This window comes from Coccinella septempunctata, chromosome 2 (genome assembly GCF_907165205.1).
Source record: "Coccinella septempunctata chromosome 2, icCocSept1.1, whole genome shotgun sequence".
Classification (NCBI taxonomy): domain Eukaryota; kingdom Metazoa; phylum Arthropoda; class Insecta; order Coleoptera; family Coccinellidae; genus Coccinella; species Coccinella septempunctata.
Window position 1 is genome coordinate 2,652,706 of NC_058190.1, and position 21,464 is coordinate 2,674,169.

Genomic DNA, 21,464 nt, shown 5'->3' on the forward strand with positions numbered 1-21,464 from the left:
AGATTTATCACTTAGGTATTAGAGTAGATTCTGTTGCCAATACTCAGCTGAGAACCGATATAAACCATATATTATTATGTTATGCCAACAAAATTCTTCAAGAATATTTACTTCTGAACCATGTAGTTTTATTGGTTAGATATTCTTATTCAGAAGAGTCAACTTCTCACGACGGATGACAATTTCGATTTCGTTTATAATGAATCCATCATCTTTTTGATATCTTCATCGCAAAAGTGCTCTTGACACACAAATTGATTCGGAGTCGATTCTTGAGATAAGGTTTTTCCCAATTTTCTCTCAAAAATGCTCTCGGAAATTTTATCTCTTCTCCTTTTCTTTCCGATGCCAAAACACTCTTATACTAGCGCACGCTTCAACATCTCACCATGGTCATATGTTGTTCTCTTATCAAAAATCGAAAATAATAATATTCCTATCATCTGTCACCAGGGAAACAGTCCACTCAGCCAACGAGCCAACTACAATTTGATTTGTGTACATCAAAATTTCGCACTCTCGTGATGGCCAGCGCGCCTGTTGGCAAAAGCATGAACTACCCTATTGGTACATATTTTAGGGGACAAAAAATCTGTGGTCTCAAAGCAGCGATCGTTCTCCTTCTCTCTACTCTCCATATTCATGACCATTACTGACACAAATGGGCGTTGCCGGATTGTAAAAATGACGTAGAATGTTCACAAGAGCACTTCTGAAATCAGAATTTTCGTAATCGAATACAGACAAAATGCAATATGTTAAAATTCGAAAAAAATATATTTCGAGATATTTGAGTTATAAGGATTTTTATGACATATATTTTGAAATTTAGGAAAATACCCCATTATATTCGAGCTCAAATTTATCTATTAGGCGGATGTCATGATCTCAATTAGATTATTATGCGGCTCGATTAGCCTTTCGGGAACTGCGACCACGTAGATCTTTTGTTCTCTATCCTACACATTCATAGGAACCCAAGGAGGTCGTCAATGGTGTTGACAAAACACCATTCTTAGGAACCTTGGACTTTACCTCGTGAGTACCTAGGACTGGTTTCCCCATATGCATGGTTTTTAGGTCCGCCAGCTCTAGACACTTGCATACCATGTGTTCAACTGTTTCTGCTTCTGATCCACAGAGCCTACAAATCTCATCTGCTGACTTACCCATACGGTACAAATGATATTTGTAACAACAGTGCCCTGTCAGCAGTCCCACCATCACCCGAAGCTCAGCTCGTGACATCTTCAGCAGTTTTCTGGTGTAGGTCGGTGAAATCATCAGGAATTTCTTTGACTAAGTATGTCCAGGAGTGTTTCTCCAGAGGGTTAATCTGTTGTTCAACTCCCATTGTTGGACCGCTGCCTTTTCCAAGCCCACAGAAAGGGTCAGGTCCAGCAGATATTAACCTTGATGCTCTTTTTGCAAGTTCATCGGCAATGCCCTGGTACCCATAGTAAAGTCTCTTTGTTGTCTCTGGCCAGTTGCTTTATTGTATTACGGCACTCCCATGTCAGCAGAGATCTCTGGCAGTTTGATTCAAGGGTACTCAGCGTGGCCTGGCTGTCCGTGGTGATATAGATATGCGCCCTTTTGAGGTTCATTTCAAGATACTCCTGAGCCCATACGTAAACATCCAGTGTCTCGATCTGTAAAATAGAGGGTTCACTCTCCAGGGCTTCAGAGATCCTCAGTTTAGGTCCATATACGCCAATGCCGGTACCCCTTTCTGATTTTGATCCATCGGTAAACCACGTGGATGACTGTTTGTCCAAACGATTTACGAAATTTATTGCAAAAGACGTTTCGAAATCGAAGATGATTGGCATGACATCCGATGGTTTTTCCAATGTCAATTAGATCGTCGAGCGTGAGAGATGAGAATCGAGGTGACAGAATGCCACCTGCTTTGAATTTAAGAGTGTCACTACAAAGCGGGGTAATCATAGACATAGATACATGGACTGAGCAATATCAGCATGAAATTGGCTTTTTTTATAGAAAGAGAGAAATAATGGTCGGGCATTTACCTTCTCTTTTTTGTTCACATAGAGGTGAGTGTGGACCAATCAATATACTAGAAAGAGACAACTGCATTCCCGACGTGCGTTTCTCTCTGTCACTTTTTTTGACCGTATTTCATGCATAGATAGAAAAGGAAGGCGCAGTCCATGTCTATATGTCTATGAGGGTAATGATGTTCTTAATAAGCTCAAATTAGTGTTGACACAGTTAGGAATAAGAGGTAGCCCTCACCAAGCAGAACTCAGTGAGAGCAGCTTTAAAGGCGAGAGACCAGAATAGAGGTGCTGAACGCAGCCTTAAGAGCCTGCTTTGAATTCAAGAGGGTCGCTACAAAGCGTGATCATGATGTTCAGTTCAGTGCTGATACAGTAAGAAGGGACGCTTTCACAAAGAACAACTCATTGAGAGCAGCTTCAAAGGAGCCTTTTATTTCTTGAAAAGTGGCAAGCGAAGTTTTTTTAGAATTGGAAGAGTGGGAGATTATACCTAAAAGGTCATAACCTTCACCATTTATGATAAACTGAAATATTCAGGTTGTTTTTTCTTCAAGGCAGGAGGAATCCTCAAGAACGAATCAGAAGAATGGAATAGTCTTACTCATTAAACCTCCTGTTGCCAGATGCTCAGACTCAATCGAAAATGGGAAATCGAAAATGAGAAATAATTTAATGCAACTGTTGCTTCGGAAAGTGGTATAGACCATGATTCTTGTATTGTTTCTATTAAAAAAATCTTTGAAATATCCAGGATGTTTTCTTAGGATAGAAGACACTCCAGTTTATACAGACCTGGAAGAGTGTGCATAGAGTTATTTCTGAAATGACTTCTACAAGAGTCTTTACATCTTAATCCTAATATTGCCCTCAAAGCGTATTTTTGCAAAATGAACAATCTATTCAACTCGCTGCTTCCACTCCATACCTTCATACCTCAAAGCTCTCGGCTTTGATGTTCCGCTTTGCAGAAATTGTTGAAATTCTTGTTGGTTGTAGAGCGTTGATCCATGTGTGCGTCGAAGACGTGAAAGACAGATTTGAAGGTACGGGGAAAATACGAAAAATGAGTGATATTAATTGAAATGAAATGAAAAATGAAGTTTGTGAACCAAATAACAAATATAAAACAAAAAAGAAAATGCGGTTTGAACAACCAGTCCATACCTAAGAATCGAAGCAAAATTTGAGTAGTAAATTATTTTCATTAATTCATGTCCACTCTACGAGACAATACCCTGATCATGTACAGCACTTTATTCAATTTTCTGCTGACCTGATCCACACGATCATACCATTTAAAATTTTTAGAAGAGAAATTTGACTGAGGTGAAGTCTTCGATTGAGGATATATTTTCTTCGACTGAATCGTTCTAAAAATCACGCACTCAGTGTGGCTTTGAGTATTAATTCATTCCTAATGCACTACAGCTGCACCGAATTGAAAACCGACTGAACCTGTTCAATACTCAAATTAATATTTTCACTGCGTATAAAGCATTCGCATCATCAACAAACTTCAAAATATTACGATCGTATTGACGTAAACCAGGAATAAAGTGTTCCAGATTACCTCCCTGACAGACTCTTACATTGATAATTTTATCTTTTGACATGAAAACTTGTTCTCCATCATAAATGCTAACCCTCTGTACTCTCTCAGACAAGTAGCTTTCGAACAATTCTAGTTGACAATGGCGTAAACTACAAAAAGAGAGCTTCATCAAAGGGCGTTGTCCGTTTTCTAGCTTTGGACAAATCTAGAAAAAGACCAATAGGGACTTCATCATTCTACAAAGCATCGACAATATCAATTACCAGTTCAAACATCGCTGTTTTGATTGTGCTCCTGTTGTCCATGTTGTCTGTAAGAGATAATTTGAATTTATACAAAACCTCCCGATCAAAAGCCTCTCGAATATTTTAGCGAAAGAACTGAGTAAACTAATTGGGCGAAAATTGTTGACGTCCTGTACATTCCCTTTTTTATTGCAGTCGGAATTTAGTTTGATTTTGGGTTTGAAGTCGGAAAATTTAGCATAAAACATTTTTGAAATATTATGGGGTCCTTCTACGTCTTCGTACATTTCTGCTGAGGATTTTTTTATATATTTTTCAGATCACTCAATAGTCCGAGGTATTTTTTAAGGATTATCCATTCATTCCGGGACACTTTTTCTATCAAAATTAATTTTTACAAAAACTTTTCAAGTCGTTTTCACAACTTTACATTTCAGAATAAATTCAATACACAACAAACAACAAGTGTTCGTCATGAAGTCTATTACCAGACACTATAGCGAGCTCAGGAATGAATTTAACAACTGCCCTACTAATACCAGGCATAGAAGTTTGGAACTGCCTAAACAAAAAATGAAGATGGGTCAAAAAAGCTCCTCTTATTACGGCAAAGTTTACTATAATAAACTTCCTTACAATTTGAAGTCGGTGTTGGTGACAGCCTAAAGAAGAATTTAAAGGAAACAATAAAAACTATGATAATAACGTCAATTCTATAAAAAATTGTATTTTTTGTTGTTGATTATTTTAAAGGTCATAGTTTACCTTTTGTTGTTGTAAAGGTGTGTTTAGTTTGAGATGGTTGAAGGGTCAAGTAATTTTTCATAAATGGAGAATAATTATGTTTTTTTTTTGGGACCACCCATGTACAGGCATTTATGCCTCCTTTGGGTCCTTCATTTATTGTAAAATTTTTGGAGGAATTTCGGTCAATAAAATTGAATTGAATTGAATTGAATTTCATCCTGCTTCGCGAAAAAAATTCTATTATTGGGGGACTGGAGACATAAGAATCTCGAACAAATATTGAAGGCGGTTGAAAATGAATGGGTGTAACTAATAATCAAATCCTCGCTGAACCCGACTTTTTCTTCCTTCTCTCACCCTGTAGATCTAACTCCATTCGCATACACAACTGAACATAGATGGTGAGTTCATCAACATTCATGGACCATTGGCAAGGGCAATTGATTATTCTGAAAACCTGAATCAGAAGGTGATTTTATTTGCATTTTTTTCATTCTAGGGAAATCACAGGTTCTTGTTTACCTAATTAGCAAGGAAACTTCCTTCGATCGAAAGACTTCTTAGAATAACCAAATAAAATAGTGGACTGGTCCTTCGCAAAACAAGTTTTCGGAGATTAACTTGCGTCAAACCGAATAATCGGTTCAGCAAAATATTCCTTCGGATATTTTTCCTATATAAAAGAGGATGTTCTCGTTCGTCGTTCATAAGTCTTCCCTTTTCAGTAGAGAATCAAAATGAAATACGCAGCGGTGGTTGTTCTTGTCTTCGGTTTTGTGAGCTTCGCAAGATCCGCCTCAACTTACACTGATAAGTTCGATAAAGTGGATCTGGATGCTTTGGTCAAGAACGAACGTCTCTTCAAAACGTACGTCAATTGTCTGCTGGACAAAGGACCATGCCAGCCAGATGGACTTGAATTGAAAAGTGAGTAAAAATTTCAATCGAAATGTCTTATGTTTCCTTTCAGTGCAGATGCATGACATTTCTGGCAATCTGACTGAGTGTTCGAAATATTTCCTAACTAGAGGGTGATTCTTTGTATCGTACAAATATTTCAAAGGTAGATTCTTGAGGTCAAAAGAAACCCTTTTTTCTATATCATTTTTTCCGATTCGGCCTTGCATGATATAGTAATTTTAAGGCAAAATTACTTTCAGAAAAATTAGCTAAATCTCTGACACTATACATCTGTAGATTTATTACAAAGAGTTGCATCCGGTCAAAGTACCCAATTTCTTGAATTTCACAGATGATCTTTTATTTTTAAACATCAGATTACTCGAAAACGGCGCATTTTACAAGGAACATATGAAGAAAACTATTATTTTACAAAACGTTCAGATATTGATAAGATAAGAAAATATTTTTTTTATGGTTTTTGAATACCTTGCATCTTTCAAACCGAGCCTATTCGGAAAAAATGATAAAGGAAAAAAGTGATTCTTTTGACCTCAAGAATCTGATATTAAAATATTTGTACTCACCCTGTAAAATCAGATCAGTCAAAATTTTAATTGAGAAAAGGATTTTCTACAATATATAGTCCTCAAAACCTCACAAGTCATACTCAGAACGCCACGAATATCATGACAAAATTGTTGGAGGTACTCAATATACACTGCGCAAAAAAATTAACGAACATTCTGAAAATCTCAATTTTAATGAATGTCAACTCTACATTGACTTTATAACTTATTTTTTATGTTCTCTCGGTTTTGAACGAAACAAGACACATTAAATGGAAGAAAAATTCAGGAATTCACCGAATCTTATGTGAAAGAAGAGAAATGAACAATTTTCAAAATACTGAAATGCTGATAAGTGATTTAATATTTGGTATTTCCACCCCTTGCGTTAATTACAGCTCGGCAACGACGGTTCATACTCAAAATGAGTGATCTTGAAATGTTTTGATCTAATCCTTCCCAGATTTCTCCGCTGGATGATTTTCTGAACTTCTCAGCCTTCTATTGAGGTTGTCCCAAACCTGCTCAATCGGATTGAGATCTGGACTTCTTGCTGGCCATTCCATCGGAGAGACTTCAACCTCTTCAAGGTACTCCTGAACGATGGGCATTATCGTCCATAAAAATGAAATTTTTACCAATGTATGGGGCAAATGGCACTACATGCTCTTCAAGAATGTTCCTTATATACTTATCAGCATTCATAGCTCCATTATCAACGACCACTAGGTCTGTGCGAGCAGTCAAAGATATTCCACCCCATACCAAAATCGATCCTCCCCCGAATCCAGTAGTATTTAGGAAATTGCACTGAGCATATCTTTCATGTGGACGTCTGTATACAAGGGAACGTCGATCACAATGGTAGAGACAGAATCTAGACTCATCTGTGAAGAGAACTCTTTGTCAATCGGCCTCTTCCCAATGGATATGCTCTCGCAAAATCCAAACGGGCCCTTCGATGTGCTGGGGTAAGAGCTGGGCCTCTTGCCGCGACACGAGGCCTTAAATCATATTCTCTGAGGCGATTTCTTATTGTCTGAGGCGATTTCTTATTGTCTGAGTGGTAATTTGCACCTCATGAGTTTGCTCAAGCTGAATTTGAAGGAGGCGAGCAGTTGCAAACCGTTGTCTCAACGAAGAAACTCTCAAGTAACGTTCTTGAATGGCAGTTGTTACCCGTGGTCTACCCTGTCCTGGTCTTCGGACATTCATACCTGTCTCCCTGAATCGCTGCAACAGTCTGGACACACTTGTATGGGAAACTCCAAACCTTTCTGCAATTCTTGTGTATGTCCACCATTCTTCTCGCAAAACTACCGCTTGGGCACATTCCTCTTGGGTCAAATTGCGTGTTTCACGTTGCATAGCGATCGAGTGTAGAAAATCAAACGAATGAAAAACTATTGATCACTAGAATTGATCGAAAACAACTGATTTAAGAATGGAGGCAATACATTCAAAATCTGATAATATCATCTTTTTTTATTCCTGCTGGGAAAAAACATCTGTATTGAGGAAAACCGTTGAAAGTGGATAACATATGCATGCATAATTCTGATGAAAATAATTATTGAGAACACCTTCAGTTGTAGAATAAATTTGAGATTTCCATAATGTGCGTTAATTTTTTTTTGCGCAGTGTATAAATATTATCCATGCCTCTATTTGTAGATTTTAGGTTATTTTCAATGATATTATTGAAAATTCCTCTTTCAATTTTGTACAAACTGACTGTTTTGCTGGATTGAAATAATATTTTCATTGCATTAACGATTTCATAATTTTGCCATCAACATTAACAAGAGAGCTCCTAAATGCGAAACTTGACTAGAAATTTAAAGGATATTTTTTTTCCAGCCCATTTGCCCGATGCTCTTCTCACAGAATGTATTCATTGCACAGACGCTCAAAAGGAAGGAACAAGAAAAGTAATCCGTCATCTCCTTCAGCACAAACGTGAATGGTGGAATGAACTGGAAGCTAAATATGACCCTAAGAAGGTCTATGTAACCAAATACAGGGACGAATTGAAAAAAGAAGGCATTGAACTATAAAATGTGATTGATTGTGATTATACGTAATACTATATTTTGCTAGAAATTTATTTACATGTGAAACTAAAATGTGATCAATAAAAATAATATGAGCAAAAAATTGATGTTTCATCTCAATAAGGAGAATGTCTTTCAGTGTTTTCATTGTTGCAACCAATTCAGTAATGAGAGGTACGTACACGAAGAAGTAATATTAATACGAGATATCATCTCATAAGCGAGACGAGATCAGACTTTTCTCGGTGTCGTCTCGATGAGTCTCGAGTCTCGTAGTCTCGTGAATATTTCCCATTCAAACAACATTTTGCTCCTAAGAATGCTGCTGAGTAATTTCAATGATATATTCTTTCGATGCAGAGCATTACACATTTTAACACCAGCAAATCATTCATTTATTCATTGCTGAATCTCGTTACCGAGAATAAATCTACAAAAAGACTAAAAAACCAGACTATCGGTGAAAGCAAACTTATAATTTGTTAGTTGCGACTGTGTGCCCTCCTGTGACTGAAGAGACCCAACCGTGACCTACAGATTCTTCCACACTCCGGGCGTGGATAGTCACCAACCAGATCTGGCCGCCGCTGTATTCCTCTCGATTTACCATTATAACTGTGTACCAAAGACCTCCACTGTGACCTGTCTAACTCTAGCTGTTCCCAGTTATGGTTGGCATTAACTGATTTTAGGGATTGACGCAGTATATCCTTAAACCGCTTATACTGGCCTCCTGGTTTACAAGCTCTCTCTGCCAATTCGCCATAGAGAGCTATTTTAGGAAGTCTTGTGTCTTGCATTTTCAGAATGTGGCCGTTCCGTCTGAGTCGGGCCCTCGTTACTTAAGTCTCAATTGTTATACAACTCGCGCGCTGCAAGACTTCTGCATTTGAAACTTTGTGAACCATCTGATGTGCATTATCTGTCTTAGATGACGTTGTTCCGTTTGTTCAAGCTTAATATGTCGCCTGTAGAGCGTCCATCTTTCGCTTCCGCAAAGAAGCGTTGGGAGGACCACTGTTTTGTAAACAGCTGTCTTGGTCTTCAGATTGAGGTCGTGATTTTGGAACACTCTGTCCTTCAGCTTCCAGAATGCCCGTGATGCCGAATTGATACGGTTGTGTATTTCCGTGACCACGTTAGCCCTAGTATTTCTGTAGCTTCCCAAGTATTTGAACTGCTCGACCTGTTCTAGAGTTTCATCCTCCAGGCTGATATCTTTTTGAAGGCTTTCTGGCGGACCTACCAGGATTTTAGTTTTGTCAATATTGAGCCTAAGGCCTAAAGCTTCGTAAATATGTTTTAAGCTGGGCTGCTAGCGATATGTGTCGTCTGCATATTGAAGTTCCGTGATAAACTTTGTACGGGTTTTTGCTCTGAGGCGCTTCAGGTTAAGCAGGCCTCTATCAAATCTGAATCTCAATCCAACACCTCTTGCAGGCATGCTCATGTCAGCAATTATCAAGACAGCTACGGCGAGACGAAACAATAGCATGTTTATGAGATATTTTCAGCAGAGGTTGGCGTAAACGGTTTATCATACAATTTGGTGTATGGTACAAGAGCTTATGGAAAAACCCCAGTAAAAAACTCTTTCTCTCCATGAGTGTAGTGAATGGTGAGACATTAAATAGGCAATGAAATAATTTGTGTTGAAGGGTATCTCGTACTGCGAAAAAGGATCTTTTCTTCGAAATAAAAAGAAAATCATGTCTTTTCCAAAATACCAAAATCTTTAATCTGAAATAGCAGAAAAAATAAAATATGAAAATTTTATTCAATATGTCAGATTGATTTAAAATTCACAACCCAATTCAAAAAAAAATCGGAAACTGCATGTATAGCCCTAAAACCATCCTGAAATTTATAAATTGGACAATGATTAACCAGATGATTTATGGTTTCTTCTGGTTCCCCGCATTCACAACTAGGGCTTTCAACTGAATTCAACCTGAAAAGCATACTGTTGCAACGTCGGTGACCTGTTCTTGTACGATTCAGAATACACAATATTTTCCTGGGAAGAACAAAACCAGGAACTCTGGGATCAGTAACTAATTCTTTGTTGAAAATGGTGCACCTATTCCATTCAGACTGCCAAAGGTCTTTGTCCCTCATATTCGAATTAAGGAAATACTTGAGTCATAAAGGTTTACGCGACTTCAGCCTTGGGCAGAATTGAAAATGAGTCGGGAAAGGATTGAAAATTATTCCAGGAATTCATAACCGCACTCTGTCTACGAATATGGGGTGGTGGCGGTACAATGTTTGAAAGAACTGGTAACCACTGAATTGATGAAGATCTAATAGTTCCAGTGATAATTCTCATAGAAAGATTTAGTTGTGCATCAATTTTTTGCGCATGAGTCCTATTAACACAAACGGGGCAACAATATTCAGCAGCCGAAAAAACCAAGACTTGTTGCATCTACACCCCAAGTTTATGCAAGATATTATTCCTACCCAGGAAACACACCTTGGTTTAGTATACGTCTAATATTCATCCTGATGGTATATTTTTCGTTTTGGTCTATCACAGTACAAGTATTTTACGTCTATATTATACCATTTTTCTGTAGTAGGTTTATAAAACGTCTTTTAGCGTTAGCTATATATACCACAATATATGTTTTTTGCTTATCAATAGTTTTTTCAAGAAGTGAAGATTATTTTTTGTTTATATACTTCAATTATTTTAAACTCTTCGTCATATTCACCAGTTATTAACTAAGTCTACAAGATCTCCGAATTATACGTCGAATATATTGTACTTTTCGACGTACTTCCTAAACCTATATTAAACGAATATGTGATAGGTTTTTGAAATGTCTATAAGTGGAAGTCATATATACATAATGAGATCTATTTTGTCTCCCAGTTGTGTTTTTACGATTGGAACAATATGCATCCTACAATATATATCGCTTATTTCCCAGATTTAATAATTTTTCATAATTTATAAACTAGGTCTATAAAGTTAGACAAATTATACGACTATAAGTCGTACATATTTCAACCTACCTTCCTACTCCATGAACTTAGGTATATTAAACGGATATATGGTAGGTTTTCAATCTGTCTATTAGCGAATTTTTTTAACACTTATCATTGAGGTCTACACTGGACAAATATATGAAAGGTTTCAAATATGACTATTATTATAAGCCATATGTAGATATCTACTACATTACTTCTAGTTATCAGGGAGAAAAAAAAATACTGGTCCTTTATTCATTATTGTCATATCTATGTTTCTGAGTTTTATACACCTAGTACATATAGTTCCAAACATTCAAGTTTTTTGAAGTTGAAAAAGCGATTCAGCTTATATAAGTGCTTTAATTGTTTGAACTGATATCACCAGGTAGCTAATTAATCGGCTCACATCGAACTTAATCTTTTTCCATAAAAATCACCATTTAAATGATAGCTGTATATAAATGGTTGAGCCGTGGCAGGAATAATTTATATGTATAACATTCATAATAGATATTCTTGAATAGAGGGTACAACCATAGGTACAATAAATGAAAAAAAAATATATACATTGAACGAAAAAAATGCATATTTGCATATTTTTCTATAGTTTCCTCGCCAAATGGAGTTTAATTCATTCGGATTGATGGTCGTCAACCAATTAAAAGCAAAAATATTACACATATAATATCTTTGATTGAAAGTCCCCCAATTCGACAATTCACAGCGTTGTCACATGAAATGAAATAATGTCCTGTCCATACACTGATTGCTTCAACCATCAAAGATTCCGCTGTCTATACTTGTGATCTGGAAAACTGAATGAGCCCTCTTCAATTACTATTCACTTGATATAATTGTAGTCTACTAGTTCTAATTCAAACAAGCCTAGCAGATTTATGAGAATGTTCAAGATCTACTACATTTTTAATAGCCTGGCAACGTTGGTGCCATGTTTACGTAGGCAGAGGATTGAGGATCTACGCAGGCCCGACCGGCCAATAGGCAATTAGTTATCGTTACAATACACGCATGTGGCAGTCACGGCCGTGTTTCTATGCTATGCTATGCGGCATGCGCTGTTCGTAGTTCGTTCTCCTTGTCGTCCATCTTGAAATAGTTTCGTAAGCTGTGTGTGTTTACTGTGTTTGTTTTGCCTGGAGGAAATTAATTGTACTTTGTCATGAGTGATTGAAATTGATTCTGATTCAACATAGTGATGGACATGTTTAAACATCTGCTAAAAAACAAAATGATATAACCAATTTTGAAGAAAGCTCTCCACTTTCAAGTCTACTAATATGATGAAAAAGATATTTGGTATGTTTTGTTCGACATATTTTTTTCTCCTAAAACTAACTGAAATAACATTTTACAGAGGTCGTAGTGCTGATGTGGGTACATCTGATTGAAGCAATCTAAAAATATAGGAATAGACCATTATATTTATTTGAAGAGGTGTGCTCAATGTATATACCTAAGTTTTGAAAACTACTATTTTATTATTTTCTGAATAAATTGGTTTGAGACCTAAATAGTTTAAAATTTAGTTTTCCTAAAATCCGATTGACACTACGTTATGTCTTATTCGAAAATATGAAAAGGATAAGTATGGAAGAGGGTAAGATTGTTATAATAAATGTTGAAGATTGACTATATTCAGAACAGTAATATCTAACAACAAATAAGCCTAATGTTCATTCATACGATATTCGACAATATAAACGATGATCCGAAAGTGCATTTATTGTTCTTTTAATTTATTATATTCGAAATCATCGATCAAAACATATCAATGCAATTTCGGATCATCGTATCGTCGGATATCGTATACATGAACAGTAGGTCTAACGTTGTTCAGAGACGTCTATTACTGATACTTAATTGTAGTACAAAATACGAATATTAAGCGTCTATTTTTGGTACATTGAAGTCGTTGAAATATAGTCTATAAGATATGAGTTGTGAACGTTTATAGACGACTGGTTTTAGACGTAATTTCTGAATTACTTAAGTAGTCTAAAAGACGTATATGAAATACGAGTATCAGACGTATATAAAATACGAATAGGAGACGTATATCCAGGATTGATTTTATACGTCTACCACGCGGACATTTGTCCTTCTTATTTTGGTCTAATGAAACCGTATTTATACGTCGGAATAAGTTGACTTATATATGTTTAATAAACGAAAGGTGGTTTCCTGGGTAGTTTTCAACTTCAGACGCAAATTTTCTAAATGGACTTTGAAATTTGAAGAGTAATCCAGCTTAACTACCAGATATTTAGGATTGAAGTTATGTTCCAAAAAAAATTACCAGAAACTACACTCAATTTTCTATATTTTTGATGTTTATTCAAATGGAAACACGAAACCTCAGTTTCATTTGAGTTAGGACGCAAACGCTACTCGAAAAGGTAATTCCTCGAAATTTCTAAATAGATTATTCTCTATGCATCCAAAATCAGAATGACATGACGGAATAATGAATCTGCTATACGGTTTCCGCACTGAGTATTTTTGAAAAATAAAGAAATGATTTCAATTCTTCCATCCAAAGAATGATCTATTTACACCTCAATTCTCAAAAAAAGGAACATTACAATGTCTGGTATACGAGGATATATTGAAAAACTCTTAGCGTACTATAGCACCAAACAAAATTTCAGTGTCAAAATATTTTATTTCTCAACATATTGTCGAGAACCTGCAACGTCTCTAGACCTTTCAAAAAAATTTTTCTTCTTGCTCTGCAAGCCAGACTTCCACAACTTCTATAACCTTCTCTTCGAAAGAAAAATTATGACCTTTTAAACTTTTTTTCTACAAGCGTGCGCGTTCAACCTTTTTCCCGCACGCATTCCAAGTTGCAAAGAGTCACTTTCCCAAAACGTGCGGGAAAAACGCCTGCTATTTCTTTCCCGCACGCATTTGCGTGCGGGAATGGATTAGCAGGGGTTTTTCCCGCACGCAAATATTATAGAGTAAATTAAATTCTATCATGTTTCTATGCATAGAACGTCAACGATGAGAAACCCATAGTAATGACATGCAGAATTACGTCTGTCATTATATATGAATTAATCTAATGAGATATGATCTGTTTCGTGAAATGGATACATTTATATATTTCAAGCGCTTGTAGAAAAAATATTGTTCCTAACTCTTGCGGAAAGTGTCTTGCCCGCACTCAACTGCTTACCCGAACTCTGCTTCGCATCGTTCGGGCAACGGCAGTTTCGTGCGGGCAAGTATCACTTTCCGCACTTGATAGGAAAATAACTATTTCAGTTGAGGAAAAGATGATAGTCGGATGTAGCCAAATCTGGTGAATAAGGAGGGTGTTCTAGTAATTCAAACCCCCAATCACGAATTTTTTGCATGGAAACATGAGATTTGTGTGCAGGGGCGTTGTCCTGCATAAACAAAATACCTTTGCATAGCTTTCCGCGTCTTTCCTCTTCAATTTTTTTTCCCGTAGAGTGGTCAGTAATGTCGAATAGTGATCTCCGGTTATTGTTCTACCCTTCTACCCAAAAAATCAATCATGATTACTCCATGGCAATCCCAAAAAACTGAAGCAAGAACTTTTCCAGCTGATTTTTGGACACGAAACTTCTTAGGTCTTGGAGAACCAGAGTGTCGCCATTCCATCGATTGTTGCTTTGTTTCTGGATCGTAGAAATATCTCATCCATAGGAACAATTCGGTTTAAGAAGTCCACATCGTTTTCAAATCGAGCACAGATCGAACACGATGCTTCTACCCTTGCACGCTTTTGGTCAACATTCAAACATTTGGATATCCATTTTGCAGCAATTTTTCTCATGTTCAAATTGACGTGAACTGTATGATGAACGCGTTCGTATGGAATATTCAGTGCCACAGATATCCGTTTTATCCCAATTCGACGATCTGATAAAATCATGTCATGAACTGCATCGATATTTTCGGGGACTGACACAGAAACTGGTCTTCCCGATCGGTCATCATCTTCAATGAAAAATTTGCCTCTTTGAAGCTTGCAGTCCAATTTTTCACGGTCGCATACGAAGGACATTGATCACCAAGGGTATTAAGCATATCTTCGTAAATCTGCTCACCTCTTAACCCTTTTAAATACAGGTACTTGATGATGGCTGGATACTCCAATTTTTCAGTTTTCACAATTTCGGTGGACGTCTTCTTTCTTTCAATTTATTGCGTAACTCTGGTTTACTTGTTTGACCTCAAATTTCACAATAGTTCGTTGCTACGGTAGCGCAATACTTTTTTTATACAAGGAACTGGTCTAGGCTAACTAGATATCAATACATCCTCTTAGATATGTGTAATATAGGTATATAAGTAATATGAAACAAATTCGCAATTTGTGAAAACCGAATTTCCTTCTTTCAATATCCGAATAAGGAGAATGGACTGGAAAAATAGCTTTTGAAAAATATCTTCAGATGACCACCTGCTAATTTATAAAAACACTTGTCGGGTTCCTCTCTATTGAATAAAAACTGCTGCAATCTTGACACATGTGATTTACGACAAAATTGCGCTTGCTTTGAAGAAGCCGCTCCAAACGGTGTCCAAGAGAGCTTGTTTTAAATCTATGCCGGTTTTCATAGATAGCCAGATTTATAAAATGAAGAACATCGGGAATAACTCAAAAATCACTGATGATATGAAACTTACTCCAAAAGAACGAATTTTATCCCGATTAATGGCTTGAAAAAATTAAGATTTTAAACGTTTTCGTTAACTTCATCCTCCATCAAAAACTTTGCTATGCAATTCTTCGAAGGCATAGAAGCGCCGCATATAATATTTCAAAAATACATAATCATCAATTTATCCTGAATATGTGAACACCCAGTTTTATATGAATATGAATATTCCTTGAAAAAGCTATCTATATTTCAGGAAATAGTTCACGCCGTCATAGAACACCCTGTAAAAGTTCGGAACTGAATAAAATTTCTACTTTAAAGTCGGAATGAGGCGAAAAATACTTTTTAAATATCATATGTGGCCCTCTTCTTATAGCCTTCGTAGAATTCATTATTTCCATTCGAGAAACAATTATTTTCTTTATACTTATGGAAGCTTGAAACTGCTGTAGAATAGAACGAAAAACTTATCGTTATAAGCGGGATTTTATAATAAAAAATCTTATTTCCAACAATTTTTCAGGAAAGGGCTTAGTGATAAGTGCTCGCAAAATCGAATTACTTCCACAAAGTGCTTAGTGATCGCGAGCTTTTTGTGAAAAATCGGTGCTTAGTGCTCAAGACTTGGGAGCATTTTTTGTCAGTGCTCGGTGCTTAGTGCTCGAAGCACTTTTTTTCAGTGCTCGACACAGCTCTGCCTCTAGATGTATAACCCCGTATGTGTTGAACCTGAAAGTTTGTGCAAGTCACCGAAATTTGTCCTCTCGATTCCGAATATTGCGCCACGAAATTTTTTGCAACATCTGTTCAATTTTCTGTGAACATACACCAGCTTCCAAAATACAGTGCGCAAAAAAATTAACGCACATTATGGAAATCTCAAATTTATTCTACAACTGAAGGTGTTCTCAATGATAATTATTTTTATCAGAATAATGCATGCATATGTTATTCACTTTCAACGGTTTTCTTCAATACAGATGTTTTTTCCCAGCAGGAATAAAAAAAGATAATATTATCAGATTTTAAATATATTGGCTCCATTCTAAAATCAGTTGTTCTCGATCAATTCTAGTGATCAATAGTTTTTCTTTCGTTTGATTTTCTACCCTCGATCGCTATGCAACGCGAAACACGCAATTTTTGACCCAAGAGGAATGTGCCCAAGCGATAGTTTTGCGAGAAGAAGGGTGGACATACAGAAGAATTGCAGAAAGGTTTGGAGTTTCCCATACAAGTGTGTCCAGAATGATGCAGCGATTCAGGGAGACAGGTATGAATGTCCGAAGACCAGGACAGGGTAGACCACGGGTAACAACTGCCATTCAAGAACGTTACTTGAGAGTTTCTTCGTTGAGACAACGGTTTGCAACCGCTCGCCTCCTTCAAATTCAGCTTGAGCAAACTCATGAGGTGCAAATTAGCACTCAGACAATAAGAAATCGCCTCAGAGAATATGATTTAAGGCCTCGTGTCGCGGCAAGAGGCCCAGCTCTTACCCCAGCCCATCGAAGGGCGCGTTCGGATTTTGCGAGAGAGCATATCCATTGGGAAGAGGCCGATTGGGAAAGAGTTCTCTTCACAGATGAGTCTAGATTCTGCCTCTACCATTGTGATCGACGTTCCCTTGTATACAGACGTCCACATGAAAGATATGCTCAGTGCAATTTCCTGAATACCACTGGTTTCGGGGGAGGATCGATTATGGTATGGGGTGGAATATCTTTGACTGCTCGCACAGAGTTAGTGGTCGTTGATAATAGAGCTATGAATGCTGATAAGTATATAAGGAACATTATTGAAGAGCATGTAGTGCTATTTGTCCCATACATTGGTGAAAATTTCATTTTTATGGACGATAATGCCTGACCCCATCGTGCGCGCATCGTTCGGGAGTACCTTGAAGAGGTTGAAATCTCTTGAATGGAATGGCCAGCAAGAAGTCCAGATCTCAATCCGATTGAGCAGGTTTGGGACAACCTCAATAGAAGGCTGAGAAGTTCAGAAAATCATCTAGCTACTCTTAATGACTTAGGAATCCAACTCGGAGAAATCTGGGAAGGATTAGATCAGAACATTTTAAGATCACTCATTTTGAGTATGAACCGTCGTTGCCGAGCTGTAATCAACGCAAGGGGTGGAAATACCAAGTATTAAATTACTTCTCAGCATTTCAGTATTTTGAAAATTGTTCAGTTCTCTTCTTTCACATAAGATTCGGTGAAATCCTGAATTTTTCAAAACCTTCCCGAGAGAACATAAAAAATAAGTTATAAAGTCAATGTAGAGTTTACTTTCATTAAAATTGAGATTTTCAGAATGTGCGTTAATTTTTTTGCGCAGTGTATTACCTATGCATAAAAAGTGATATGTTCTATTCGAAGCTCCCTGGTCAATCCTCAATCATTTTCAGCAATTCAGCTAGCATATTATTTTTCAGTGCGAAATGCAAATTAAGGTATTATTTTATTGCCATTTTTTCAATCATAGAAGCGTTGGGAATTTTAATTGGGAAGAAATCTTCCACTCCTATTTCTGTTTGAACCGTTCTTGATTAACCAGTTTGTTTCTTTTCGAAGAATATCTACCATCGTCAAAGACTCCTCTGGTCATCGACATGAGCATGAATAATAAGAGCAAACGCGTTCTTTTACATCGACTGCGTCAACGGCACATTTTTCTGAAAAATGAAATGAGGGAATTCCACGGAATATTCTCGGTTATAAAAGGGAGGTTCTCATCTCCAGTTTCATCAGACGTCGAGACGTTGATTGCTAGTAAAAATGAAATATTCCGTATCTCTACTGTGCTTGGCCTTTGTAGGGTCTGCTATGGCGGCCACCACCTATACTGACAAGTACGATAAAGTTGATTTAGATGCCTTAATGAGAAACGAACGTCTCTTCAAAAATTATGTGAATTGTTTGCTTGACAAGGGTGCCTGCAGACCCGATGGACTTGAATTGAAGAGTGAGTATCTTTCCTTTGTTGAATATGAAATTTGCCATAAGTTAGATATAACACTGCTCGTGTTTAAGAGTTTTTAATGTAGGCATAAAATCTGTAGTATTTCACATTCATAAAACCAGTCGGTTGGCATTGCAAATTTGACACATTACACACTGTATATAACGAAAATGTGAGGTTAATGGTTATGACAGTTGTCAAAACATTTTTGGGATTCAAATCAGCGCTATGTTGTCGGTTTTTAAATGAAAGTCTAAATAATAACGTAATATTCAAAATGTGAATTTATTTCGGAAAAGTAATTAATCCAACAATATGTGATGATATATGTGCAGATAATTCGTTTATATAAACTGATTGAAAGCGATTGCGAATCTAGTTTTATTTGTATGAAAAATTCAAGATATCAGTGTTCAATAAGTATAATATTTATTATTGCTAATGAAAGAAATAAAATTATTTACGAATAAAATGCAGATGCTTGAAAAGAGTTGTTAAAACCGGTCGAAAAACACAAGTATTGAAACAAATTTGATGAATAAGGGGAAAATCGAAATGATTATTCAATATTCGAAATGAAAACATATGATCAAGAATAACCCTTCTTTGCTCTATAGGGTAATAATTTTGTAGATTCCGAATTTTGTCTCGTATGGACATCTGATCTGCCTATTTCCGAATCTGTAATACCTTTATGTCCTTTATATAAAATCTGATAAAATAGATGAAACTTCAATATTTGATTCCATGCATCATTGAAACATAAGTATTTGAAATGAAGAAATACTCAAACCGAGGGCAAATGAATCATATCATTCAAAAAATCAAAATGGCATTCCAATTGATAAAATTTCTCAGAGAAAAAGTCAAGATTTCCCAACTGTTAGGAAAAGAAATGCTATTCCCTTACAGTTTTTAGTGTTCTACATAAATGATTGAAAACACGTTGCCTATATAAGGAATTTAATTCATATTTTAAAAATCTCGATGCAGGCAGAATATATTTTAAAATCAGTTTGTTATATTTACAGTTATTTGACAAGAAGTATGTCTTTATAACATTTTCCGAGAAAGAATTCGTGTTTTTACTAGTAAAAACACGAATTCGCAATAGCTATTGCGATAGTCCATAAAATGTTTACCTGTATGTATCTTCGTACTTTTTTCTTGATTTTTTCGGCAATAATTCTAAAGAATCGGTGTATTTACTGACTCAATCAGCACAAAATTCATTTAGAAAATCATTTCTGATTTCCAGTTCAACTTGGATACGTTTTCTTATCATCAACGTTGCAATTTTAGACATTGTACATAATTGGAGAAGGCAAGATATCAAAGTTGTGGCTCGTCATAGAATCAATTTCCTTCTTTTATGATCGTGTAAAGAGCCAAGAAGTTCGGATTCGAAAAATATCGCTCTCTTTTATCAGCTGATTCAGAACATAGTCGGAATTTTTTACTTCCAATATTTCATAACAGTCAGTTTCGACAATCAATCATGAAAATTGAGAGAAAACCAATATAAACTGAGAAAAAAAGATTTATTTGACGAAAATCTCAAAACTCCTTCAAAATGACAATCACTGCAGTAACTTCTATTTTGAACTATCAACACCATGTTGCTGAAATCTACATTTGAATTCCCAATAGTTGTTCATTTAATACCGACATGAATACCGCATCTCAAAATCTCACTCACAAAAACTTACCGTCTCAACGAAATTATACATTAATTAAAAAGTGCAAAACACAATTCGCAATATACGCTTTATAATTAATATATTGATCACACAGACACTCAATAATGAAATTATTGAGAACGTTGAAAATCGATATTATCGATTGGCGTATTGTTTATTTCTCCTTTATCAAATTGTCAATCAGTCATCTGCTTTCTGTCAGAAAGCACCATGATTCCTCCACGTTCGGAGGAAGAAGAAAGCCGTATTTCTTCACCGTACGATTTTTTTCTGAAATATTACGTTATATAGGAGGAGCTTACATATAGTTTTCATAGATTTTTCAAATTATTTTGGGATTTTATCCGTGGTCTAGAAAATTAACCCGAATTTCGTCCACAACTGTTTTGGTCGTCTTCAGAACTGTTTTAGATTGTATCACACACAACAGTCATGTATTTTCGTTTTCGCAGATGTTTTGCCTGACGCCCTGAAGACAGATTGCCAAAAATGTACTGACGCTCAGAAGGAAGGAACCAAGAAGATCATCCGTCACCTCATCAAGAACAAACGAGACTGGTGGAACGAGCTAGAAGCCAAGTATGACCCCAAGAAGGTGTACGTCACCAAATACAGTTCAGAACTACGAAGTGAAGGCATTGTACTCTGAATGTTAGTTTGATTTGATGAATTAGGATTCGACCTGGAAATCTCAAATAAAATAAAGTGTGAAAAACAGTATTTCTTTATTACAAGTTTGACTTTCTTTCCGCAGTTTGTTTCCAAATAAGTGTAGTAACCCCTTATTATTGGGCTGGAGAACTCAAACACTATATGCTATGTTAAAGGCAGGAATGGGAAAAAGAATATCCTACCCAGAATTTACTATCGTTAGGCTCTTTCTCGAGTGTCTTTCAGGGAGAAATATACTTGCAATCGAAAGATTGGACTGGAAAGAAAATATAAAGGAGATTGTGACTTAGTGATCCATACTAATATAGTTTATAGTTTGGTAAGGAATTTACATATGTCACTGCGACCTTGAGGTTTATAGTGTTCGCCATCTGAGAGGGCTTCAAGAAGGCCT

At 36.4% G+C, this 21,464-nt stretch overlaps 2 protein-coding genes across 2 annotated transcripts; both read left to right on the top strand.

The window, feature by feature from the left end:
* Window positions 1–5,260: 5,260 nt before the first annotated feature.
* Window positions 5,261–8,194, top strand: LOC123307890 (ejaculatory bulb-specific protein 3-like). The gene is made up of 2 exons (XM_044890370.1): window positions 5,261–5,495; window positions 7,898–8,194. The coding sequence occupies exons 1-2, from the start codon at window positions 5,306–5,308 to the stop codon at window positions 8,092–8,094; spliced, it is 387 nt and encodes a 128-aa protein (XP_044746305.1). The 5' UTR covers window positions 5,261–5,305; the 3' UTR covers window positions 8,095–8,194.
* Window positions 8,195–18,457: 10,263 nt separating this feature from the next.
* LOC123307892 (ejaculatory bulb-specific protein 3-like) lies at window positions 18,458–21,115 on the top strand. Its single transcript, XM_044890371.1, has 2 exons — window positions 18,458–18,701; window positions 20,851–21,115. The coding sequence occupies exons 1-2, from the start codon at window positions 18,515–18,517 to the stop codon at window positions 21,045–21,047; spliced, it is 384 nt and encodes a 127-aa protein (XP_044746306.1). The 5' UTR covers window positions 18,458–18,514; the 3' UTR covers window positions 21,048–21,115.
* The last annotated feature ends 349 nt before the right edge of the window (window positions 21,116–21,464 follow it).

What these genes read in the sequence shown, in the direction of transcription:
- LOC123307892 (XM_044890371.1), top strand. Translation starts at nt 18,515, where the DNA reads ATGAAATATTCCGTATCTCTACTGTGCTTGGCCTTTGTAGGGTCTGCT. An exon ending in CGATGGACTTGAATTGAAGA is followed by an intron (nt 18,702 to 20,850) that starts GTGAGTATCTTT and finishes TCGTTTTCGCAG; the next exon opens with ATGTTTTGCCTGACGCCCTG.
- LOC123307890 (XM_044890370.1), top strand. Translation starts at nt 5,306, where the DNA reads ATGAAATACGCAGCGGTGGTTGTTCTTGTCTTCGGTTTTGTGAGCTTC. An exon ending in AGATGGACTTGAATTGAAAA is followed by an intron (nt 5,496 to 7,897) that starts GTGAGTAAAAAT and finishes TTTTTTTTCCAG; the next exon opens with CCCATTTGCCCGATGCTCTT.